The sequence below is a fragment of the Pteronotus mesoamericanus genome, unplaced genomic scaffold, assembly GCF_021234165.1.
Source record: "Pteronotus mesoamericanus isolate MK-2021 breed Mesoamerican mustached bat unplaced genomic scaffold, CSHL_Meso_final contig_94, whole genome shotgun sequence".
NCBI classification, from domain to species: domain Eukaryota; kingdom Metazoa; phylum Chordata; class Mammalia; order Chiroptera; family Mormoopidae; genus Pteronotus; species Pteronotus mesoamericanus.
The window spans coordinates 27,792,349-27,819,110 of record NW_026555285.1 but is presented as its reverse complement, the minus strand read 5'-3'; the positions used below and the strand labels follow the sequence as shown (position 1 = coordinate 27,819,110).

At 36.2% G+C, this 26,762-nt stretch overlaps 1 protein-coding gene across 2 annotated transcripts; it reads right to left on the bottom strand.

The window, feature by feature from the left end:
• Positions 1-26,661, bottom strand: BORA (BORA aurora kinase A activator). Of its 2 annotated transcripts, XM_054586416.1 has the most exons (12): positions 26,649-26,661; positions 25,573-25,738; positions 23,845-23,951; positions 20,750-20,795; positions 17,374-17,455; positions 13,991-14,056; positions 13,389-13,445; positions 12,736-12,962; positions 12,011-12,143; positions 7,917-8,527; positions 1,337-1,468; positions 1-195 (listed from the first exon to the last, which is right to left on the bottom strand). In XM_054586416.1, the coding sequence occupies exons 2-12, from the start codon at positions 25,720-25,722 to the stop codon at positions 100-102; spliced, it is 1,707 nt and encodes a 568-aa protein (XP_054442391.1). In that variant the 5' UTR covers positions 25,723-25,738; positions 26,649-26,661; the 3' UTR covers positions 1-99. The 2 variants fall into 2 exon arrangements, with proteins under 2 accessions (XP_054442391.1, XP_054442392.1); XM_054586417.1 differs by lacking the exons at positions 23,845-23,951; positions 26,649-26,661 and having other exon boundaries at positions 25,573-25,686.
• Positions 26,662-26,762: the final 101 nt, after the last annotated feature.

Sequence of the window (26,762 nt, the reverse complement as noted above, 5' to 3'; positions counted from 1 at the left end):
GGAGGGAAAGAAAAAGCTAGGCATGTTAGTTGAAGCAATTTTTCCCCAATCATGGTCACGTTATTTGATCCTGTGCGTAAAAAATATGTAAGGAGCTACTCAACAATAGGCTTTGGTTCCGAGAGAGGAGTTCTGTGGACTGCTGCACTGAGGACTTGCTGTTTTCATCCAACACCTCTGTGTTGTGTGGTTTTGCTGTGAAAAGAATACCTTATTTTCAGTTTAAATGGGACTATTTGAAGGAAGCAACTATTATGAGAACTTTTTAAAACCCAAATGCATAGTCTAAAGGGACAGTGAAGATACAGATTTTTACAAATCAATATTTAGTATCAAAAACTATTTCTTGTATCTATTATATGGACAGCTACAGCCCCATCTTGTGACAAAATGGGGGAAAGGGAAAGAAGGTTGGCTCTGTATTAAATCTTACTCTCATTTGGAGAGTTATGTTCAGTAGCACACCTGCTGATATTTGCTGTGTTCATTAATAAATTGGCATTCAAAAAATTGAAGATTCTCTTGCCATGGCTGGCATAGCTCAGTTGGTTGAGCATCACCCCACAAAGCAAAAGGCCGCCAGTTCAGTTCCTGGTCAGAGCACATGCTTGGGCTCCAGGCCAGGTCTCTGGTTGGGGGTGTTTGGGAGGCAACCAATCATCGTTTCTCTCCCTTTCTGCTTCCCTACCCCTCTCCCTAAAAATAAATAAAATCTTAAAAAAAAAAAATTATTAAAAAAAGTAAAGGTTCTCCTGATAGTGCCTAAAGGGTTTCTTCAAAGGTGAACATACAGCTATAACCCTCCTATCTAGAAGGTTCAGTAAATGTCATTATTAACTATATTTTGTATAAATTATAAATATTATATATGTGTTCTCATTCAGAATTCAAAAATTTATTAAGGCGTTTGAATTTTAAGAGCCCTTACCCGAGTGTTCTTAACTTGATGTGTTGCCTCTCAATTGCACTACTACATTCTTTAATAATCAAAATTCTTTATGTTTAGCTTTGAGACAATATTAGGGGCAAAAACATCTAACCCTCCTCTCTGGCACCCCCTATTCCTGTTCCCTTTTAGTTTTCAAGTACCAATTCCAAATCAGGACTATCTCTCCCTCTCCGACCTCCTCCTTTATTCTCATAGCAAAAGAGTTGGGAAAATGAAGTGTTTCCATTTAAAAATCACCTTTTGTTCTTACATGACCTGAGGGATGAGGTATAAATACGATAATTAAAAATTATAAGCAAAATGAAGGGAAAAAAATAAACCAAAAAGTCACATTTAGTGAACACTTAAAACCTACAACCACATCAAGCTTTCTGTTTTTTTCCATACCTTTGTATTAAAAACTTGAGGTTTGGTCTCAACTTCCAAGGCTTGTGCATCACTTTCTTTGCAGTAACTTTCTGCTCCAACTGTATCCATAATATTGCTTCCACAATTCTGTGTATTATAGCCACTATCCATCTGACAGGAATGAGAAGGGGGAAAAACACACTAAGGATAATATTGCAAACTAATTCACCTATCCACAACATTTATTTTGAGGACCTTTTATGTTTAAATATGTAAACTTAACAGTATTTATAAAATGTATTTTTCATATACATAAAATATATGAATTATATAAATATATTAAAAAATATTTAAGTGAATTACTATTCACAACTGAAAAACAATTATAATATTTAATACTGATCATACTGAATGAAATTTAAAAGTAATATATAAACATATAAGGTAATTCTACATAGAACTGGCTCTTCAGCTCTGGCCAGGTACTCAGTTGGTTAGAATCATCCCAATATCCCAAGGTTGCAGGTTCAATACCCAGTTAAGGCACATAGCACATACAAGAATCAACCAACGAATGCAAACATAAGTGGAACAACAAATTGTTTCTTTCTCTCCCTTTCCTTCTCCTTCCCTTCCTCCCTTTCTCTCTCTCTGTTCAACTTTTAATTGAAATTGTAGCATTCTAGTATATATCATTACAGCCCAGTAGAGCAAAAGAAAAAAAGCAAACTTTGGTTTTTGTACATACAAGGGGGGACCCAAAAAACCTGAAATTATCTTCTGGAGGGTGGGTCTCTTACAGGCTTTCCCTGGCTAGGTGTGTGTTCTAGGAACCCATCTGCATCAGTACACCAGCTGGCATTATCATGAGAGGCTGCATTCGCCTTCAGTGAATTTTTTTTAATACAATGCATTTGCCCATTTCATGATGGGTGACTTATGAGAGCACCTGCCCACACCACTCTGGGTGTTCAGCAGTTTTTGACCAAAAATGACATGACCACAATGGCCCACACTCCCTGTTCACCCAATCTCGCCCTCAGCAAATTTTTTTTTGTTTCCCCAGATCAAAATAGTCCTCAAAGGGTACCTTTTTGCCAATGTGGAAGAGGTGAAACAAAAAACAACAAGCACTAAAAGGTATCAAAATTGACAAGTTCAACTATTCTGAGCAGTGGAAAAAAATGTCTCAATAGGTTTTTGTCAAATGGAGAGTACTTTGAAGGTGACTAATGTTTAAATATGTAAGAATACACAATTTTTTATAAATTTTGTTTTGGGGGATGCCTGCCCTCATATATTTATTGAGAGCCTAAAAAAGTACCAGGCCCTCTATATGGCACTCAACATCATAACGTTTGTATTTTCTTCTTACTACATCCCTATTGACTTCACAGATGAGGATGCTAAGGTTCAGAAAGGTTAACTTTCACAATGTCAGGCAGAATGAGGTAACATTGAGGCTCCCAAGTCCTGTCCACACGCTGCATTTACCTGCATAGTGCTAAGCACCAAGCAACACAAAACCTGACATGGATTCCTGAAGCCCTTTTTCGCAAATCAGGGGCAGAGGGAAGGAAAAGGTGTGTACATGCGCCGCCATCACAAACATCAGACTAGCTTAGGGAGTGCATTCTATCATCTTAAGAAAAATGTTTCGGTTCTTAAGGATGGATGTGTATGTGTTCACTATGGAGTCATGTTCCATTTGAACAAAACCCTTGTGACATGTAAAAAGAGTCTTTTATTACATCCCAGGGGAAACTCCCTGTTCTACGATCTTGTAGCAGCTACTTGGTCAAAAACGTAATTATCAGATTGCCTCCAGAGACTCTGCCAATTATTCTCCCTTTTATAATTCACCAGTGCCAAACAACCAGCTTACATAACTCAAAACTAAATACACAACTGAATACATCGAGGGAAAAGTTTACAGTCGAGAGTAAGTCAGGCATGTAAGAGTCTGTCCCACTCTGGAGGAAGGAGAGGGTCCATGGGCAGCCCGTACGATGGCGGCTGACCGCTCTCTTCTAGACTCCTGCTGCTGTCGACGCCTACTACGTACCAACCAGACAACACGAATCCTCTCCTTACTCCCCGCAGACAAAAAGGCAGGCATCGGTAGCACGTTAAAGCTGAGGAGGATGAGGTGCTCAAAAAGAGTGCAAAGTCATGCTCTGATCGCTGTCAAGAGGAACGTGCCTTAAGACCCCACAGCCCACAGATAACTTTAATTCAAATTAGTTCTGATTCTGAGGCCTCTATTTTTCCAGTTGGACTATGCTGCCTTTCCATGGTGTCTCTACTGCCAGCCGTCCTATACAATGTTATTGAATTTATTTTTCTCCCACAAAAATCAGACGTATTTTTTTAAAAAACCTTCCAGGTTCACAGCTGACAATAGTTGGGGTTTACGATGTGTCCTTGAAACCTGGCTTCAGTGCTCTAGCCCTCATGCCTGCCTCCCTCGCTCGCCACTTTTCAGACAGAACTCGGTCTCCCACTAGTTACTGAAAACCCAACAGTTAGTTGGCTCACAGTAACTCTAATCGCAATGATCATGGTATTAGCCCATAATCCTATTATCATCTCCACTTTATAAATAAGAGGAAATAAGCTCAAAGAAGTTAGTTTCTTAAGTTTATAAAATGAACAGCTAGGAAAGAAACTGAAATCTGCAGTTTGTGTCCCTCCACGCCCACATTCCTCAGGTTTTTTAAAGCCACGCCAGCCCCCGCGCCGTCCCAGCTACAGATCCTGGCACTCACGCCCATCCTTGCCCCCTGCCCTCTGTCATCCTACAAAAGCGGATGGGTTACCCCTGCTAATCCTCCTAGCAGAGCCCTAGCTTCTGTTCTGTCTTGCACACGTTAGCTCCCTCACGTATAAAATGAACCACTGTTTTACAGATGACATCTACTGCATCTGCTGTGAGTTATTGCGAGGATTAGATTCTGACCCTAAAATACTTGGTCTGGTGTCTGGTACTTGAAAAGGACACATAACTGATACCTATTATGAATAATTACCCTGCCAATTCCTAGTTTTCTTTTTTCTTTTTACTCTCATCCTTTTCTTATTCATTTAAATATGCTAGTTTCTCCCATTTAAAGTAAAACAAACAAACAAACAAACAAGAAACTACAAAAGATCTTGGACTTTAGTGTTCTCCCCTAAGTCTCATAAAATCTAAGGTCTTCAAAGAATTATCTACATATACAGGGTCCAGCACAAATAACATCCCTTTTTTTATTACAAAATCATAAGCATATAAGTCTTTAACATAACAAAATCACACTCAAGCATAATATATGATATTTTAGGTAAAATGTTCAAATTAAAACTATCCCATATTATAACCCTACCAACCACACTCAAGCAGGCTATACTTTTGCTGGACCCTGTATTTTTTACATTACCTTCTTTCCATTTACCTTTTACCTCCCCACCTTGAGGATGCTCACTCACCTAAGTACTCCTGTTATTAACCCAACAACCACTTCTTAAACCCTGTAGCCCTTGCTTTTATTTTGAAGGTACGGGTACATCTAAAAGATATTGCAGGTTTGGTTCCAGACTACCGAAAAAAGGGAGTGTCACAATAAAGCGAGTTGCCCTCTTTTTGCTGATTGAGGGTCTTGCCTTCAATTTGTGAAAAATGCAATGTCCATGAAGCACCATAAAGCGAGGTATGTGTCTGCTAAGTATTCTTTCCTTCTTAAAAGATCCCATGACACTCCGCTCTCCCAGAGGCCGCTCTCCCCTCCGGGAGACTCTGCTTCCTTTGTCCACTCCCTCAGCTGCTTCTCAGGATTCCCAACCTTGGCCCACAGTTCCCACTTTGTATGTCCTTCTGGTTAAACTTGTCTATGCATTCATTCGGCTACCGTTCCATGAAGATTTAATGAGTAACTATGACTTGCCAAACTTTTTCTTTTTCTTTTTTTAAATAACTTCTGGGATAAACAAAAACACATGATTATTAGATTAATGGTCTGACTGGCAAGAATGCAAAATGTCCATGGAATCAGGACGCACACTCTGTGCGTGGCTTGGCCAATGTGATCTGGGACAGCTACTTTGATGACATGACCGTTAAGTTGTGAACTAAAAAATAAATAGGGTTAAGCAGGTAAAGTGAGAAAGAATTCCACACTGTGTGCAAAGGTTCTTTGACAAGCGGGAATGTGGTCCTTCAAAACTCTGGAAAGCCACTGAGACTGACACAGAGAATGGAGGAAACAAAATGAGGCTGCGAAGCAAGCAAAAGGCCAGACCATACAACCTTTGACAGCCATGCTACACATTTTTAAATAACTGCCAAAACAAACAAACAAAATTCAGAAGGGTTATTATATAAAATTGAGGAAAGGAGATAAAAAATGTACTAAAATTTTTTTCAAAAATGGGAGAATCAACAGGCATTCCAGAGAAAACAGTGAAAGTAACAGAGGAGAAATCTGATATTCAAGAAAAGAGCCAAGAAGTGAAAGGCATGCGTCTACTGATCAAAAGGGCCCTCTGAGTACCCGGGACAAAGGGTAAGATATCCACACCAAAGAATCACTGAAATTTCAGAACACTATGGACAAAGAAAAGATCCTACATTCTGGAAAGGGCGATGAGAAGAGATCCTACACAAAAAGTTAAGTATTACAATGGTTTCAGATCTCTCACCAGCAATACTGAATGGAATCAATGAAGCCGTGCCTTCAAAGTCCAAAGGACAATTATTTCCAAACTTTCAAATGTGAAAGAATAAAGAATACATGATGATACACGCAGTATCTTGAAAAATGTACTCTTTGGAAAGCTACCAAAAACTGTGTTCCAGTATAGTGAGAAATAAACCAGGAAAAAGAAGAGTGAGATATAGAAAATACCACAGGAGAGGTACAAGGAATTCCCAGTACAGTGAAGGGATATTCCTGGATGACAGTGCACAATACACGGATGTCCGCCTGCCCATAATAAAGCAAGTCAAAAGGTCCTGGGAAAACATGGCTGTCTTTGAATTCGCAAGCTATCTCTACAGGAGAAAAATAAGAATGTATGAAAATGTTTTTAAACTATTACAAAATGATCAGTAGGTAGGCATTATTATAACATGACCCAAAGGGTAAAACGGAAACTGTCTGGTAGCTACCGCAGAACCGTATTTTAGCTCACTGTAAGGAAGAGGCTTATAACAAGTGGTATGAGAAATCCTAAAATGGACTGAAATGTCCCCGCAAGTACTGAAGTCCAGACAGAGTAAAGACAACTCAGTAGTGATATAGGCTTCCAATGGGGAGGATGATTAAGGCGTATTTCAATAAAAGTACTTTATAATTCTTCTGTAAATGCTGTGAAAAGCTATAAATGCACTGAGAAAAAGGAGTTCACAATACTTTTAAAGCCAAGTTTGACTGTATGTGCTTTTACATTTAGAAACCAAATTTAGAAGCTAAATTGGTAAAAGTGAGTCTGGTGCATTGTTTTGTTTTTGTTTTTTTTTGATTCTGGGAGACAGGATATACAACATGGGCATAAAAATATGAGCAAAAGACTATACTGAATTAGGAGTCCCTCAGAATCCCTCCGTGAGTTTTCCACATTAGCATTCCAAAACTGACAGCACTAAAGCATTACAGGGTTGTGGTGAGAATTAAATGAAGGGTGCCTGGCACACTGGAACACAGGGTAAGTAGTAGGTATTTCATGGGTCAGTACAGACTTGGATTAAAGAGCATGGACCGTAAAGCTAGACTGCCAGAATGCAAATCTTGGCTCTGCTACTCATGAGCTACAGAGGCAATTTACTTAAGCTCTCTGATCCCTCCAGTTTCCTCATCTGTAAAATAGGGATAATAATGGTACACCCATTTACAGGACTGCTCTGAAGATTAAACAAACTGACACACGCAAAGTGCTCAGAGGCACAGCAGGCATATAGTAAGAACTACCTCAATATTGTCGTTATTATGACATGGCAGGTAGGAACTGCCGTTTGACTGTTTTAAAGTTCTTTCAAAATTCTCAGCTCAAAGAAAATGGCAATTAATGGAACAAACATCTTTCTGAAAGTAAGTGCTGGCTATGAAGTCCATCTGTCAAATAAATCATGCTTTCCTGTTGATAGATATTGCAAAACTGGAAATGTTGGTTATGAAAACACATTTTCAAACAGGAAAGTACAAAACAAATACACAGAAATATTCTAAGCTATTTTTTTCTCCCTAAATAATAAAAAGGAAAAACCAAATCTACTGTATTTTCAGAATACAAATGCTATATAGGAAACGGAATCCCTTTGGCACTAGCTCCACATGGAAGAAAGATGAACCCCGAGAAGGTGCCTGACTCTGGCAGTCTGTAAAAACAGCTGCTTGATTTTTTCCCCCTGCTCTCATATTCTCCTACTCCAAATAAATATCAGTTAATGTGAATATTAAATATGCATCATGAGTCCCAATCACAAAAAACTAACCCTCCTGATATCACCTAGTGTTATTTTTTAAAAATGTATATAATACTATCGTCCTCATATTTAATGCATTTTCTTTCTTACCATAATCTTAGAAGGCTAGAGAATACCAAGAAAGCAAGTAAAGGACTATAGAATATTAACATACGTTACCTGAATGTTACTGCTTTCACAAGGAATGACACTGCTTTCTGCAAGAGGTGACATACACATATGAGAGTTTTCAATACTGAAGGCGATCCCACTCACACAATCAGCCATGGGTAAACTCCCATTATCCACTGGCTCCTTAATCCACGTGTTCTCATCCGCTGTCTCTACAGGATCAACCATATCCACAGTGCTGTTCTCCTTCTCACTTTCGACGTCCTGCAGCAGAGCTAGGACTTCTGCAGAAGCACTGGACTGATTCTGTGTAACAGACATGGAGGTCACTACTAAACGTGTGCCGTGTGGAGAAGCGGCACTATCCACCTGCCGCAGGTGGGCTCCAGCGATGTCCATGGCAGGTGATGAGGTGTCTGTGGAAGGGATGTTCACTTTGTCTTCTTCATCTTCACTGTGAGTCTCAAGGGTGAAAGGTATTCGAATAAGTGAGGTCTGATACTGAGTACCACCTCTATACATCTCAAGTCTCATAGGAGACCAATTTTTAATAGGTGAGCAGCCATCTATATAAGGACTTTTGATACATGGATTACTAATTCTGTTAGCATTTATTCCAGATGAAGCATCAGGAGAATGAAAAGTAATCTTCCTTTGTTCTAAAAGATTGGGAGGGAAAAATTAAATTATAAAATCATAAAAATGGAAAAGCATTCCTAAAAGGTAATCATGTTTCATGGATGAAAAAATAGATTACTATTAACAGTTGTACTCTTTACTGAAGTAAAATGTTGTGGTTAAAAAACAACAGCAAATGGGTTGCTTCCATATCTTGGCTATTATAATAATGCCTGCAATGAACATAGGTGTGCATATATTCTTTCAAATTAGTGCTTTGGGTTTCTTTGGATATATTCCCAGAAGTGGAATTGCTGGGTCATAGGCAGTTCCATTTTCCATTTTTTGAGGAAACTTGATACTGTTTTCCTCAGCAGCTACACCAATCTACATTCCCACCAACAGTGCAGAAGGGTTCCCTTTTCTCCACATCCTTATCACTTGCTGTCTGTTGATTTACTGATGATAGCCATTCTGACAGGTGTGAGGTGATATCTTATTGTGGCTTTAATTTGTATTTCTATGATGTTTAGTGACACTGAGCATCTTTTCATATCTATATGTCCTCTTTGGAGAACTGTCTATTCAGGTCCTCTACGTATCTTTTAATTGGATAAAAACATCATCTTTTTGGTGTTGCATGAGTTCTTTATAAATTTTGGATACTAACCCCTTATTGGATATATCATTGGCCAATATCTTCTCCCACTCAGCAGTTTGTCTTTTTATTTCATTATATACAAAAGGCAAAATATGGAAGCAACCCAAGTACCTACCTATAGATGAGTGAATAGAAAAGCCATGGTACATATATACAGTGAAATATTATTTGGTCATAAAAAGAATGAAATCTTACCATTTGCGACAGCATGGATGGACCTAGAGGGTACTACGCTAAGTGAAATAAGTCAGAGAAAGACAACAAATACCATATGATTTCATCTATATGTGGAATGTAAAGAACAGTATGAATGAAAAAACAGAACAGAAACAATCTCACAGATAGAGAGAAGGGTGACGTTTGCCAGAGTGGAGAGGGGTTGGGGGACTAGGTGAAAACGGTGAAGGGTTGAGAAGTACAAACTGGTAGCAACAAACGAGTCTCAGGGATGTAAACTACAGCATAGGGAATATAGTCAATAATACTGTAATTACTATTTATGGTGCTGGGTGGGTACGGGAAATATCAGGGGGAACACTTTGTCAAGTATATGACTGTCTAGTCACTATACTGTATACCTGACACTAATACATAATAATACTGAATGTAAACTGTATTGGAAAAAAAGCCCAATAGCACAATGAATGTATCTCAATAAGATGAGGTTCTCCAAAAATAACTCCTGTGGCACTTTATCTTTTCAAATTAACAAAATACTCTGAGAATTATTTCCTCACAAGCATATGCTATCATAAAAATATTGTTCATATTGCTATGAACAATAGAAATAAAGAAGATACTGGACAAATCAGGGGACAGCTACAAATTAATAGCTATAGATACAGGAAATACAGTTGCCCTTTTTAGCCACAGTTTTGCTTTCTGCGTTTTCTGTCATCTGTGGTCAAGTGAAGCTCAAAAACATTAACTGGGAGATTATACTTGAGTATTAATCCCCCATCCCAAAATAAATGGCCAATAAACATTCAGAAAGAATTATATGTCATAATAATTAAAGATACAAAAATTAAAACATTAAGAGACCTTTTTGTAATGTACCAAATTAACAAACTTCAAAAAGAATGATAATACCAGTGTTTCTGGATGGGGAAAAACTGACTTTCTTACACAGTGTTGATGAAAATTCCAATTGGTGCAGCCTTTCATGAAGTAAATTTGACAAAATTCATCAAGGCTTAAAAATGTTCACCCCTTTTGACCAAATGATTCCACGTCTGAAAATGTAACCAAGGGCATAAATATGTATAACACAATGTATATGCAAGGATAATCCCTAGTTATGTGATTCTAAAAAATCAGAAATAATTTGAATGTTTACCAACAGCTGAAAACAAATAGTACATCCATAAAATGGAGTATTACATAGTGATTCAAATTTACGGTTTCTGACAATAATAAATAACTTGAATGACCAACTGAGGCAGGAGACAGCATAGGAAGAACTCCAAGACTGCGCTGCTGTTACTGGTCAGCATCTAGCGTCCTGGCTGCCAGGAACACCATGTATCTCTTAGGCAGAATGAATAGCAAACCAAGGCAGGGAGGAGGAAGGAGACATGTCTCACCCACTAACTCAGCAATCCTGAGCCTGGTCCGATAATATTGCCAGGTGTCCCAAGATCACAAAAAACACTGTGTTAGCAAGGAAGGAGGGAAGTCCTTGAAATTCTATGCAGCGTTTCCGCTACCTGTGAAAGAAAGCCTTGAAGCTGTGCTTTCACCCCAAGGCCTGGAATGCGGGAGAGGGTCCCCCATGCCCAAAGAAGCAACCCATAAATAACTGTGGGTAACTGCCCCCACTTTAACTGCCTCCTGTCACATATCTGTATCTGTTTTACAAGATGAACAAATGGAGTCTGGAGCAAGATAGGATGTGGGCTAGCAGACCCCCACACATACCTAAGTTTGGGTACTCACATCCCCCCCCAGGAAAGCTGGCACCACATTTACCCACCAATCAATGTGTAACTTTTTTTACTCCTATCCCACCAACTATACAAGTCCTCAGAACAAAGGACTTGCTCTTTTAGCTCTCTGGCCACCTGGCCTTAGGCCACTTGGGGGCTTGCCACCCTGGCCTTCAGCTGCCCTTGCTTTTGCCTCCCTGCTTTGCCCTGAACTCCCCCTTCCCCAACCTTAGCTAGGCCTGTTCTCTTCCATGGGAACTGATCACTAATAAACTCTGATTGCATGCTAATAGATTTGCCGATCTGTAATTCTTCATATGCATCAGTAAGAAGAACCGGTTCTCTCCCGTCAACACTATGAAAAATTCCCACAATAAAATGCTCCGTAAGAAAGCAGGATAGAGGACTGCGTAGTGTATATGTGTGTATGTAACCCTCCTTATGTGTGGAGACACACACACACACAGGAAAGACTAACAAAAAATGCCATTTTCAGTTTTCCGATTTTCTTTACTATATATAGGTTTTGAGAAATTGACATACTGCAAAGAGAAATAAGTTATTTCCACATGCTGCATTTGCTTTAAAAACCCTACTCAAACAAATGTATATTTACAAAATATGAAATACAATTACCAAAGTGTGAACCTACAGATCAGAAGCAAAACCAAAGCATTCCCCAAACCGACTTGTCTCTAAAATTGCCGTCTTTCTTTGATTCCTTTTCTAAGAATGATTGATATAAATACTGCTAATCAAACCATCTGTATGTAACACTAGAGTACAACTTTGCCAAGAATCTGTTTTTACAAGTAAATTTTTCTTTAAAAAAAAAAGTTTCTAAATTTTAAAAGGTTACAACAAGCTAAAAAGAGCCTCTATCATAACAAAAATTGATAAAAATTTTAAATTAGGTTTTACACTATGAGACGTACCTGAGAGAGGTGCTTTTCCTATTTGAAATGCAATTGGTGAGAAAGTGGGTGAAGAAATAGTTGAAGGACTGGTTATACTTCCCAAACTGTATTTTTTTGCACTACCCTGAATAGGGCTAGAAGAAAACTGCCCCTATGATAAAAATAAATAAGTAAAATTATACAGTTCTTTTCCTCAACTGTATTATACTATATGCTATTTATTTTCATCTTCAAAACACATTTATAAAGTAGATTATATAAATTTTGGTCACTCCCCAAAGTAAAGATGCTAGATCAACGCATCTTGTAACAAGAACAGTTAAGAAAATTGTTACAAAAATTTTGAAACAGAATGTTAATAAAAATAAAATATAAATGCACTGTGTTTAAACAAACCACTGTATTTCACACTAAGCAGCTGTTCACGAAAAATTTTAATTAAATTACTTTGTTAACACCAGTCCAGTTGTGTCACACTGAAAGTCTTACATAATTCAGTAAATAACTTATACTGAAGTTCCTTGAGACACATGATAAATATGGTTATCCTGCCCCTGTATCTCTAAATACAAAATTGTAAAGTCTAACCAAAAACCTTCCCAACTAATGACAAAATGTGAAGTAATATAATCCTTATGAAATATAAAACCCAAAAGGCAACTACTTCTCAAGTGCAATATGGGCACCAAGGTCCAATTATATCTACAACAAACTAACCAGGCACTTTTTAAAACACTTCTTACCGAACTTGGTGTCTGCAGAGGACTCCTACACCGTACAGGAGATAAATCTATAGAATAAAAGACCTCAAGTGATGTTGGAGCACTACCGTGAAGACTTCTGGGAGAAGCTGGAGGTAAGGAGTCAGAGATACTTCCATTGCCATCTAAAAATAGCTTTCTTCTGAGGGATGAAGAACTGAGGTTTCCAGGAGACTGATCTGCAAACTCATCGGCTCTAAAATAGTCCCCTACATTTAATGTTAATAGAATAAAAGACAAAGCTAGTCATTTTGAAGAGCAATTAGACCTCAGTTATATGATTTTTTAAAAACCACCATGCACTGTATGTTTGAATTATTTTCAATAAATAGAACAAAGTTTAATAACGTGATATTTAAAATCCGAAATTATTCTTTCTTTTTTGAGTGCTTCATTATTAGTATAAGTAACACCAATAAAATATTTCCCTAAATAGTTTATGTCTATAGTAAATATCACTATGATAAACAGGCTAATTCAGGCCAGGTTAAAAAAAAAGAGAGAGAGAAGAATTTCAGGATGGTTTCCCTACTTCTTTAGAAAGAACCACTGTCACATATTTCTATTTACAAAAAGCCATGAAAACAAAACCTTTTGTTTAAGTTATTAAAGGTTTAAGTAAATGCAGAACTTACCTAATACATTTTCTATATTAAAATCCACAGGAAGAGATAGCAATGTCTGACAAGCAGCTGGAAACAAGCAGATAAAAAAATACAAACATGGATAAACCAATGCAAGCATAGTACATGCAATCTACAATGTGCTTCCCAGTCAAACATCTCCCATGATGTTCAAGACAAATTGAATTATTTCATTTATGGATTGTTTTACATGACATGTCACATTCCTATAAGTGGTTTCCCATACTTTCCTGAACTGATATAAACCTGTAAATGGCTCATATTAACTCTTGGTTGTTGTGCTGGCATTTGAGTAAAAAAGCCAACCTGTATTTGAGGATAAATTTCCCAATATTAAGAAATCAAAAAAGATTTTCAAAACTAAAAAGCAATTTCTATGTTTTGAACAGAAAAAACAACACACTATTGCTATTTTTAAAACATGGCTGGATGTATCAATTCTAATTATTTTTAAAAGTCAGTTCTCATATAGCTCATTAATAAAAAGTAAGCAATTTCAATTCCAGGGTAAAGTGTTACTACATAAACTGAACTTATAATTAAATGTAGCTTAATGTGGAACATACATCTTTTCAGAATATATTCATACTCACCATTGCTTTTCTCAGAATGGATGGTCAGCTTTCTTCCAATTGGAGATTCATTATTTACATTAATATCTGTAAAACATTTAAAGTAAAAATCTTACATTTTATATTCTTCATTTACTTTAGGGTTACTTCTTCCAGAGTAAACTTCCAGAGGAAACTTTTATTTTACATTTTAAAAAATGTCTGCATATATAAGTATATAATTGGGCATATTTCTGTTATGTTTATCTTTTTTAATTTTGAAGGAACAGAAAGATAAAATTTGAAGATTATTACTGTATAGCAAATAAGGAGGCACCAACTACCATATTTTACCATGTATAATGTGCACTTTTTTGCCCCAATTTTTGAGGGAAAAATAAGGATGCACCTTATATGTGGGTAGTACCTGAAATACCTTGTATCTGTTCTTGTGCTTTGTAATTATTTGTTAGATAAAATTTCTTGTATCATAATATGTTCAAAGGTAATAAATGCTAAAATTCCTTTATAATACAAAAAAACGTATCTAAAAGTAGATCAATAAATCATTGAACTGAAAAATTAAAAGATGTTTTTTCCTGAAAGTTTGGGACAAAAATGTGGGTGAGCATTATACACAGCAAAATACGGTACTACTTTACGGAAAGCACAGCTGCTCTCCATGATATCAACCTCAAAAGGTTGAGATGAGTATTAGTCATCCCCAAACAAATCCCCTCTTGCTCAATGTTTTTGAAAAATGGGTTCAGATAAATTGTCTAAATTAAAATGCCAGATCATTTTGACAAAAACTAAAATTTGAAAAATAAAACCGTGTTTTTTTCACAACAGGAGTCAAAATACAGCTGCAATAATTTTTTTAAAAATTGAAAGTTAATAACTAAATATTAAGCTTCATAACTGGAAAATGACCAGGTTAAAAAAAAAACTACAATGCAAAAATGACTAATATAAACAAAATAAAAGGAAAAGCAAGGAGTCCAGAAATGTCCCCCCAAAAGCTTAAAAGACAGTTATAGAATAAAGCCCAGAAACCTAAAAAACCCAAATACGTAAATAGGTGAGCAAATAAGTGGGTAGGATGGGTAAATAAGTTAAAGTCTATTAAATACTACCAGAATGGGTAAAAAATAAAATTCTAGATTCAAGTGCCTTCTTTGCTGTAGGCAGCATGACCTTCTTCTGTAAGGCAAATGTAGACAAGGCACTACTCCATGGCTAAAAACCCTGTAATGTCCTTTGTTTTTAGACTAGAATCCAAACATCTTAAACATGAAATGTGAATAATGTAACAAGGAACCTGAATTCATAATTTAAATGTGTTTCATTTTAGAAAGCCACATTTGGTTAGCGGCTACCATATGTGAAGAACTGTGAATGGTCTGAGATTTCACCCTCCTTGCGCGACGACAAGATAATGTGTCAACATTCCAAGGAGGCTGAAGACAAGAGACGTCTGGGTCAAGACAGAGAACTTCACTGCTCCCGGTACGGCGGGCAGCAGAAGCTTCACGTTCATGTCAGTTCCCTTTGGCCATAAGTCCTAAGGAGGTGACGTGAAGCCCAGGTGCATGTGGCACACACAGTGGGTTTTCATCACAGCCGAGGAACCCTAAACTTGGGAAATCCTTTTTTTTTTTTTAATTTTTCAATTACAATTGACATGCTATATATATTGGTTTCAAGTCTACTGCGTAGCTGGTTAGACATTTGTGAAGTGATCCTCCAATAAGACTATTACTCCCCAAATACAACACACAGTTATTACAATATTAATGACTCTATTTCCTATGTTGTACTTTACATCCTCATGAATACTCTGTAACTGCCAATTTGTGGAAAATCCCATTCCCTTCTACGCTGTGAGCAAACCTGCTCCAGAGGAAGACACAAAACCTACTCTCTGCTGTGGAGGGATTCACTCTCTCTCTTCCAAGGATACTCATACTACAAACGTCCTTGAAAAGATACTTTGGGAAAAACCCTACCAGTAACACACGTCACTTGGTGTGCAGAAATGTGCGACACAGAGAATGGCCTCGCAGCACCACACGGGACAGTGCGGCCCTGGAGCCCGCCCTGCTCGCTGCTGCACTCTGTCGTCGCGGGCGGGATTAGACTAGCACGCCACAGGGGCTTTTGCGCTTTTCACATCTTCTGGATCCTGTATCACTGTCACTAAAACAGGATATTGGATATATGATATTATTGTATTAAATAGATCACATAAGAAGGTGGACTCACCTCTTCAAAAATCAAAAATGAAAGAATTTTGGGGAAAAAATAGTGTCTTCGAAAATGTCAACTTAGATACAGAATTTTAGAGCTGGGAGGGATGTTAATACACAACCATGTAGTCCAACCCCTTTATTTTAAAAATAAACTGAAGTCTAAAGAAACTGAAATATTTGATCAAGTCACCCTTTCCATTTTATAGTAAGTAGCAGGAGGTCTACATCCACTATCACAGTTGGTAATGGCTGAGGATACAGACTCTGAACTGATGATGCCTGGTTTCGAATCCAGGTCATATCTGTAATCCTGAAACGTGTTCTGACCCTTCTAAAACCAGTTTTTCTCACCTATAAAATGTGAATAATAATAGCACTTAACTTCATATAAGCTGCTGTAAGGAATTACTGAAAGCATTTAGCACTGTCCTAGCACATGGGAAGTGCTCAATCCATTTATCCCATTATTGTTGTGGTTTTGATACAGAATGGAACATATATTCTCTTCTCCTTAGATCATAATTAATGCATGTTACATAGAAGAGTGGGTGATCCCACTGAGATGAGGGATGCATATACACAAAGTAATGTTTGAACACGGATCACAACCCAAAGGACAGTGAGAGCAAATATAAGCTAACCATTTCCTAGACATAAGGAAAAATATTTTAAAGATGACTGGCATGCCCTTCAATACGCTTAATTTTGCAGATAGTCAGCTTCATTACACTGTCTCAGAGATCAAGTGTCCATCCTTCCTCTACCGTTATAAGAAATCAGCAAATTAGCAAAAAAGCAAAGCAATTCAAGGATTTCATTTTAAAAATTTACCTTCAGAATCACTGCAAAAGTCAGTAATAACTCAGCTCTATACGCAGTACCAACTATTTCTGCATCTACGGATCCTCTATCAGTCATTAGTGATATTCACAGTGGTCATGAAGAAAAAGTTAAATTCAGAATAGAATGGCCCAAAATCCCAAATTTAGTACATTTTAGTCAAATTTTGAATTCTAGCTCTTAAATAGTTAAATGCTACGGTATCCAGGAATTTAAGTTATAGCAAGATCCTTACCAAAGCTGATAAACTAACACTTCACTATATGTTGCTCCACGTTCACTGATTTTTATAATTTTATGATTTTTTATTCATATGATTTTTAGTGCACTCACATTGACTGGAATGATACTCTGAAAGCTGTTTCCCTTCATGATCAGTCCAAGGAGAGGGTACGATGACATCCTTAGTGAAAAACTAATAAGATTAAAGTCATACAGTTAGACATAAATTCCCCTCAAATATAAAAGGTACCTGTGTTAATTTCAAATAACCATCAGAAATATTATATACTGACTTAAAAGTTATAATAAAAAATTTTAATACTTAAAAGCACAAATGGCCTAAGGTGAAAAGGAAGAAATTTAAAGTATATATAAAGAAAAATCTTAATACTCTAAATAAACCACTGAAATTTGAAATTTGCATACTAAGCTAAGGGCGTTAAACACAGGAGAATATATTTATAATCTCTTTCCCAACTTTTTTTTTTGAGGGTGGCAATGACAAAAGGGAGGATGAAGAAGAGGTTGGAATAAATGGAGACAGACATATACAAGTAAGCTAGTATGAGTGGTATGCTGGAGCTGACTTGTATTGGCTTTCAAGATCTTTTATTAAATTTTCAGGAATTGTGTACAAAGCTAATGTTAAAAATAAAATAAGCCGCAAGAAAATCTGAATCATAGTAATGTACACTTGAAACATATGATCTTATCAACCAATGTCACCCCAATAAATTTAATTTAAAACAAACAGGGTAAAATATTGCAAAAGAAATTGGGACCAAAGTTAGTATCCTCACTGTTGGCTAATGCTAGATGATAATGTAATCTAAAGAAATACTTTTTGGTTATTTGCAATGTAATTTTAGTGGTTTATTAAAGTTTCTCCCTAAAAGAAAATCAAATTGTATATTAATATTCTCAAATTAAAAAAATAAAATTATATAAACTTATAATAAATCATATTAAAAAATACAGGTAATACATAATTTAATTACTTCACTTAAATTTAAGTAAATAAGTTTGTTAATTACTTTACTATTTTCTCAATATCAATGCTTGAGGTTATGTCTTTTGATCTGTATGGTGGAACTCCTACATATAATTGTACACTGTGCTTCTTTTCCCATTCAGTGGTATAACATTAGTAACTTAAAATTGGCCACAGTTGGAATTTTTCCATCATAAAGAGCAGCAATCACTAAAACTCACACCCTTCCCACAAATAGCCAGCCAGCTATTCCACCAGCACAACACTGGCCAGTATATTCAAATGGAGATAGAGCATTTGGATACATTTCTTTCCTCTTTCATGCTAGATAAAAAATTAAGCCTAAATCTGTATCTTCCCTTCCCTCTCTGTTTTGGGGGCAACTCAAAATATTCTCTTTATATTTTGCTATACCAATAACAAAGAACAAGTTTCCTTGACTAAACCTATGGATGAATGAGGAAAAGATGCAAAAACGGGGAGGGGCAAAGACTATGATATAGATAATCCAAGAAAAAAAGAAATAGAAGGAACCCCTACAATTGTGAAGCCATACACAAGTTCACTCAAAATGAAAGATATACAAATCCAAATAATGAGATAAAATCTTAAAGTAATAAGAGTAGCATAAAATCAACGGTTGATAACAACCAGTATTGCGGATATGAAAAAACAGGAAGTATCATAATATAGTTGGGATAAAAATTGGTACAACCCTTTGGGAGGGCAAGATGGCAAGATTTACTAAAACTGAAAACACAAGCCTCTGACTTAGCAAGTCCATTTCAATTACACAAAGATATACGTACAAGGGTGTTCACTGAAGCATTATTTGTGATAGAAAAACACCGAACACAACCTAAACAAATATCAATAGGGGCTGAGTTAGGTTATGATACATTCATACAATGGAATACTACGGTATTACTAAAAGTTGGTATGTGCTTATAATAAAAAAAACTAAGAAAAATTGCTAATTAAAAAATTAATATGCAAAAGAGTATGAGAATGATGATCCTACATGTGTGAAAGACAGGGCCAGGCACAAATAACGCCCCTTTTTTACTGCAAAATCTTTTATTACAAAGTCATAAGCATGTGATTCTGTAACATAACAATATCACACTCAAGCACACCATGACATTTTAGGTGGAATGTTCAAATTAAAACTATAAATTATTACAGCTATATTATTACCCTACCAACCACACTCAAGCAGGCCTTACTTCTGCCAGACCCTGTATTTAAAGGTCACATGCTCTCACATGCATAAAATTAATGACAGTATGTTACAGTAGTTACTTATAGGAAATGGGATGGGAGAAGAAGAGGTTCCTCGTTTTCATCTGATATTTTTAATTTTCAGTTTGAATTTTGTTTTTACTGTGTATTTATTCTATTTCGAATATTTATATGTATATGGAAAAATTTGTTTAATACATTGACCCTAATCTTCACTATGACTTCTTTATCTTAAGTCTCCTGCTGAATTTCCTTTTAAAGTTGAGGATTCTAAAAAGAAAGCATATTTTCCAAAATGTTGGAAAATGGGAGTCTCAGAATAATCAACTGAGAAGGAATCAAGTAATTGGATCAGAATGAAAATGTTGAATTATGAGATAGATTAAGTAGATAAGGTTTGGAGTAAAGCATATGTAATTATTTTTGAAGAAATAGGCTGTATCTTAAATACAAGGTGATATCACCAACACTGAAAAAAGTAAGTACAGGAGGGGCCTGATCTCTAAACAGGCCGAAAGTTAAGTCTTTCGGGGCAGAGAAGAGCCACAAAGAGCTAAGGAATCGAGGTGGGCAGAGAGGGCTAGCAAGGGAAAAAAGAAAATAAGAAATGTTGCCATGATGTATAGACTTTGAGAAAATAACTAGATAACTCTTATTTGCACTCTAAGAAGAGTTCAATTTTGTTTAGACGAAACAAAAGTGAAAAACTTAGCTCATAATTTGTATTTTAATAAATTCCGTAAAACACCTTTTCTACGTATCAGTGAGATATTTTTATTTCATAAAATATACTGTCGTAAAAATCCAAAGTATTAACAACAAAAGATAAAACCATTCCCAATGGCAATCTGGATTTTCAAGGACTAAAACCATTCAACTTCCTCTATATAAACTCCAGTCTGAAACAGAAGTTTGTGCTAATCAATATTCTGAAGGCACAAGGAAAGCACAAACTGTACTTAGACCCTGAGAATGAAAAGATGAATGAAGCACAATATTGGCCAAAAAAGAATTCAGTCTAGGGGAGAGAAATCACTGAATTGATCACAGTAGTAGATACGTATGAGCGGCACTGAAATAGCTGAAAAACTCTGGTCCATGGGAGCACTGAGGGACACTCATACAGCAGGGGACAGGCAGGCTGGTGTGGAGATAGGACAGGAAAGGATTTGAAGGGAGTCTTCCTAAAAGAAGTGGCATGCACGTGAAATTGGTGCTTAACTGTTTTAATGATCAGTAACAGTTTTAAGTTACCTCTTCAATGGCTTTTTGTCTTTTGTCTTCCACATCTTTATCTATTCTATACAAAGATAAAGAAGAAAAATAACCAGGCCATTACTTCAGCTGATTGAACATTTAAAATAATAACCTTTCAAAAAAATAATTTCTTTCTCTTGAAAATGTTAAGCTCATTTTAAAAGAAAAATTGGAATCTTACCACATTTAGTTAATGATATTATTTAGATATTCAGCATTGTGCTGTTAGACTTAACTCTCTCTATTCCATTCACAGTTTGAAGGGAATATTTTCTTTTACAAGATTTATACTGATAATAATTTAAAAGCTGCTATTAACAGCATAATGGAAGTTCAATAAATTCTATCCTTTAATCACAACAAATTAATATTTCATTCTGCAGAAATCTAAAAATTCATTTTCTTCAATTATAACCAAGTATATCAGTCATAATTTTAGAATCAACTCATTCTTTGAAATAGAAACTATCACCCTTAGACAGATGAATAGGCAAAATTATTCATTATGAAATGTCAACAATAAAAAAACTTTGTTCAAATGAATCTTTTCACTTTGATATAATATGCAATTATAATTACAAAATTTATCAGCTGTGTGACTTAACATAAAATGTCTGGTCTCTGGCACAAGGCATACACTTGCCAAAGGACTCAGCAGTTAGCCTTGTAGGACCATTTCTTTAATCTGTTCCAGGAAAAAGTATTTGCTTTCCATCAATAAATTAGTAAGACACCTTTTCTCCTCTCAAATTTTTTTCATGTGTCTATATTTGTGGCTTCATAAAGCTTATGTAACAGTGCACGCATTTCAGAAATTAAGATCAAGAATTTTTCAAACAGGGAATTATGTAAGAGACTTCAATATAATCCTCATATCTCAGCTTGAACAGCAGCCATTCTGAGGATAACCAGGTCAAAATGACAGTATAAAATAATAATAGCATATAGTGTTGTAAAATCTGATCTAGCATTACCACATTCTGAAACCTTTTCCTGCTTCATTAGAGAGACTCTAATGACCTGAAATACTCAGGTAACTGCTGGAAGCAGGGAAAATCAGTTTGGCTGAAGATCATGGAAGGTTCTAAGGAGTTATATATGGTACAGTATCTTGATATTATGTGTATGTTACAGAACACTGGCCTGATGCATATAGATAACAGGTATGCCCTGAATGGATTCTTAGAGGAGAAGGGGTTCAGGACTGCTTACCTCCTGTACGGACAGACTCGTTTGTTTACACCAGTATGCCTTGTAGTTATTTTTTTATGTGTAGCGTGGCATGAAAAGGGTGGGAAGCACTGATACAGGGAACTTGGATTAGATAGGAAGAGAGAACCAAATTCACTGCTAGGAATGAATCAACCTGTTTTAAAACTATACTTGCTAACCTTGGTAGAAGCCATAACCATTCATTGAATTACATTAGTAAATTAAATTAAAATTAGGGTCTTTAACCACTCCTTACCCCTACCCTATATCTACTGATATAGACCAAGATTCATAAATGTACCCAGACAATACATCATTTATTACTAAATATAGGAATGCTGTGTCACAACTTTGGTTAATGGTATTATCAACTCTAGAGGGGAGGACTAGTATCTTACACATACTTCTTCAGTGTTCCTCACAGTGCCAGTGCCTCAGTGTTCAACAAATCTCTTGACTTGACAGATAAGTTTCCCATGGTTGAATATATGGAGGTGAAATAAAGCATATAGTTTGTGTGAAATAAAAATTTAGTCTCATTTATGACTCATTTGGCTTTAGATATTCTTTTTACCTTCTCTCTCAAAAGTATTTAGATTTAAGAGAAAATCTTTTTATGCTCACTCTCCATTCTATTCCCTTTGGATGGACATTAATTAATTAATTAATAATTCCATTGATAATTAATTAATTAAGAATGGTCATCAAGTTACCAAGCCAAGAGTGGAAGGTACAGAAAAGCCAGACAAATATTTTCAAAAGCATGTCAACATGTGTATATTTGTCTGTGACTGAATTCTAAAGATAAAAGGATTACCTATTATTTTGGACAAACAACACATGTATCTTAGGACCAAAAATTAAAAGCTGGTCATACCAGTATTCAACTTTTTCATGTCAAAAATTAGACTATGAAACTGACAACAAAAAAGTCCCTCTGGCAAGTAATAAAACTGTTGAAATTACAGATCACTGCAGCCCTGGCTGGTGTGGCTCAGTGGGTTTGGACATCATCCCTGCAAACCGATAGGTCCCCAGTTTGATTCTCAGTCAGGACACATGCCTGGGTTGTGGGCCAGGCCCCCAGATGGAGGTGTGTGAGAGGTAACTGATCAATGTTTCTCTCCCTCTCTCTCTTTCTCCCTTCCCTTCTCTCTAAAAATAAAGAAAATTTTTGAGAAGTTATTGCAATTTGTAATCAAAAACTAGGTCTGTTCCACGAAAGAAGTACATGCTCTCATTACATGAGGCATCATTAAGCTGAACAAATAAGAGTGCACTAGTGCTTGGAAACCTACACAATACATCAACAAAGAAGTTAAGGCTAATATGATTACTAGGTTGAATTCAAGACAATATATAATTCAGATCCCAAGTGTCCTATGTCAAAGTTGGGTGATGTCTATAAAAGCCCTCTCTGTTGCTAATAGAGATGCTTCCATTAGATGTGTCTTAACCGGGAAAGGGGATTTTTAGGCTTCCCTAAAAGTACGTGGCAATGAAACAGCTTTCTGTTTTATCCTACACCACCAAAAAAACAAAACGATTCAATGGCAGAAGCCACAGTCATGTAGAAAGGTACAAATTTCAAAATGCTCTTCCCTTTACCAAGTGCTGAATCGGCAGAGTTGTCCCTTAAGTAGGAGAGGGAGAGGCTATCTCTAAAAGCAAATGACTCCTACCCAGATTTGGAACTGTTAGCAGGGGGATCTTTCTGGACGTAGTTCTTTGAACTTACTTTTCATTTAGATAAGATAAATCTGTATTACAATTTTTCCTCCCTTATATTTTTACATATAAAAATGTTCAACCCTGGAATTTCCTTCTCTCATCATGTGAGAGTATGTTATTCCACTGTGGTGTGAGAAGGGAAAACTTACCGAGAATGACTTAAGTATAAGGCTTGACGATGAATGTCTTCTGGGTCTATTTCTACAGGGTTTATTACAGCTAGTTGATCAATAGACCACCTAAATTTTCCTGGAGTCTTCATAAAAGAAAGTGAGCTTATGAGTAAAAGCAAACTAAAGTAGTTCATCAAAATGCTAACCAGTGTCAACTTCAAAAATAATGTGAATGTTTATAATATAAAAACTTTATACCTCTTATTTTTAAATTTGATTTTACCACAAAATTAAATGGCAAGTAGTAGTCAAGTCACACTAAATTAATTGACTTGACTGTATGTATCTCCTTTACAATATCTGATCTTCCCTCTGGGTGACTTTTAAAATTATATAATAGGAAAATCACAGTAGAGATTAATGGTACAGAAATTCTGCAATTAACACGTATCACTGATGCCCAAGTAAGAGTAAAAATTTATTAGTTACCAAAGGTCTTTACTTTCTATAAGAATGAACTAAAATTAAAATCTAAGTACAGAAGTGCCTGCAAAAGCTCATAAAATAGTTAATCCTTAAAATAATTATACATGATAACCAGTGTTCCCCTTCTGTATTCAACTATCTAACTAAAGCAAACTCTTATTCAAATCCTAAACTGTAATTCAGAATATATTTTTGACAAATTCAGGCTTAAAAACCAAAGATGCCATATCTTCTGGCTTTGACGACAAAGTGGTAGTCATTTCAATTTTTTTTTTTTTTTTTTTTTGGTTAAGACTAATAGATTTGATATGATTCAATTAACAGTGAAGTTAGATTAATGATTTAATATAAATTGTATAACTAAAACTTTCCTCTAATGCATACATGTTTCAGGCTGATATGAACATGTAGCATAAAAAACCACCAAATTTGCAGTTCTAGATAATCTACTAGATTTAAAGATCAGGCTTCAAAAGAAATTCTCCAGTGTAGCCAGTAAGAGTAAAAATAAGCCTTCCCTAATCTCCAGAAGAGCACTTTCCATTTCATATCACCCTTGTGCTTAACCACCAGCCACAGCACATATTCTCTGGAAGTTGCTAATTTAGTCCTGTCTATCCCATTTTACAATCTGCCAGTTATGAAAGGTAGATTAAAACCCCATAGAATATTAGTATTTCATGAAATTTACATGAAATTCATGTTTCAGTGCCCATAAATAAAGCTTTATTGAAACACAGCCATGTTTATATGTTTACATATTGACTATGGCCACTTTTGTGATACAGGCACAGGGGAGTAGTTGTAACAGCAAAGCCTTAAATATTTACTAACTGGCTCTAGGCAGAAAAAAGTTTGCTGACCCCTGCATTAGAGTATAAATTTCTTTAGAGTTTGTGTCTAATGACCTGACTTGTTCACAATGCCTCTATGCCTAGCATTGTACTTGCCACATAGCATTCAAATAATGTTTGCTGAATAAATGAGAATAAATAGTTAGGTGACAAAACTTCTCTAATATGGTATTGGTAGACATATCATCAACTATAGACACCACAACTGCAGGAAGCTAACATGTAATTTATTAAATTTTAAAAAAGAGAAATGCTAACTAAAAAATCTTCTAGCTCACTTATTTTTAGCCCAATCACTAGATTATAATGAACACTACAATTAAAAACAAGCACATTGCAAGTCATATAAGCTCCATAGTAACGTCTTACCTTGTAGATACTTATATTTAAAATTATTTGTAAACACTAGCTAAGAGTAACTTACTGGTAATTTTGTTGATTTAAAAACAGGACTGGAGACAGTTTGTTCATGGAGATTAGAATAATCACCAGGACTTTCAAAAGGATTTAAAACAGGGATCCTTCCTGGAGTTTCCGGTGTTATTTGCATTTTTGGTTCTTTGACATCTCCCATAGCACAGAGAAAAAAACTAGAACGAAATCACAGGTATATAATGAAACTACTAAGTTCCACAGACATTCATTTTGACAATTAAAGTGTATTCAACAATCATTTCACAAAAATTAACTCAAAGCCTAAAGCTGTTGGAGCTTTTCTATATAGTTTACAAAAAAAAAAAGCACATACATTTTTCTCAAGTGATCCTCCAAATAACCTTGAAAACTAGAGAAGTAGGGTATTAGTGACATCATTTTGTAAAATTAACAAGCTCAGTGAACGTAAATGTCTTATAAGTACCAGTTAACGAATGTGAATGAATTCACGTCTCCTTTCGTGGTAACTAAATGTTACAATAGGCACAAAATTCCTCCAACTAGAGGACTTATCCCTATAGCTTTTAGTTCACTATATCAAGTCTCTCAACATTTTGACATCCTTCGGCCATCTCAGCAATTCCCTTATCAAGCTGCAGTTACTAAACAGCAATTATTTACAGCAAGCAAGACACGATAAACTTTGTGCACGCGTGCCTTTCTGGCAAATTAGTTCCCGTGACGGAAGTATGACTGATTAGGGATAGGAAATTAACCGCCTTTGGTCGCCTCTTCTCAAACATCCTCCTTTCGCTGAAAACCCCACAGTACAAGGCAACATTGCATTACCTCCAGTCGAAAAGGGCTACAATTAGAGAAAAAGTCTCTGCTTCTTGGAAAGTCGAGTGCTGCTGGATTCCTTGGGTGAAGAGCACAGGAGGACACTCACGCCGGTGTCACCTCCACTCCACGCTATTACTCTTTCTAGGTGTCCGTCCCTTCCATATCTACTGCTACCCACTCCCTCGCTGCTCCCATTCATCCTGGGGCAGCAGGTCCGAAGCCGGGAACAGAGAACTTTCCAATTCTAGACAAGAAAAGAGTCAGGAACTATAAAGAACGTACCTAGTGGTGTGTATAAAAAAGAAGTCCCCAAAGGCGACTCCAGCGTTCCGAAGGGGCCAAGCCTGCCCCCACAACAGGCACAGACTCTTTAACTCTCCGCTTCCGCGCTGTCTT

What these genes read in the sequence shown, in the direction of transcription:
- BORA (XM_054586416.1), bottom strand. Translation starts at nt 25,722, where the DNA reads ATGGGAGATGTCAAAGAACCAAAAATGCAAATAACACCGGAAACTCCA. An exon ending in AGAGTATCATTCCAGTCAAT is followed by an intron (nt 14,057 to 17,373) that starts GTGAGTGCACTA and finishes AATGTTTTACAG; the next exon opens with ATATTAATGTAAATAATGAA. An exon ending in AGGAAAAGCACCTCTCTCAG is followed by an intron (nt 8,528 to 12,010) that starts GTACGTCTCATA and finishes CCAATCTTTTAG; the next exon opens with AACAAAGGAAGATTACTTTT.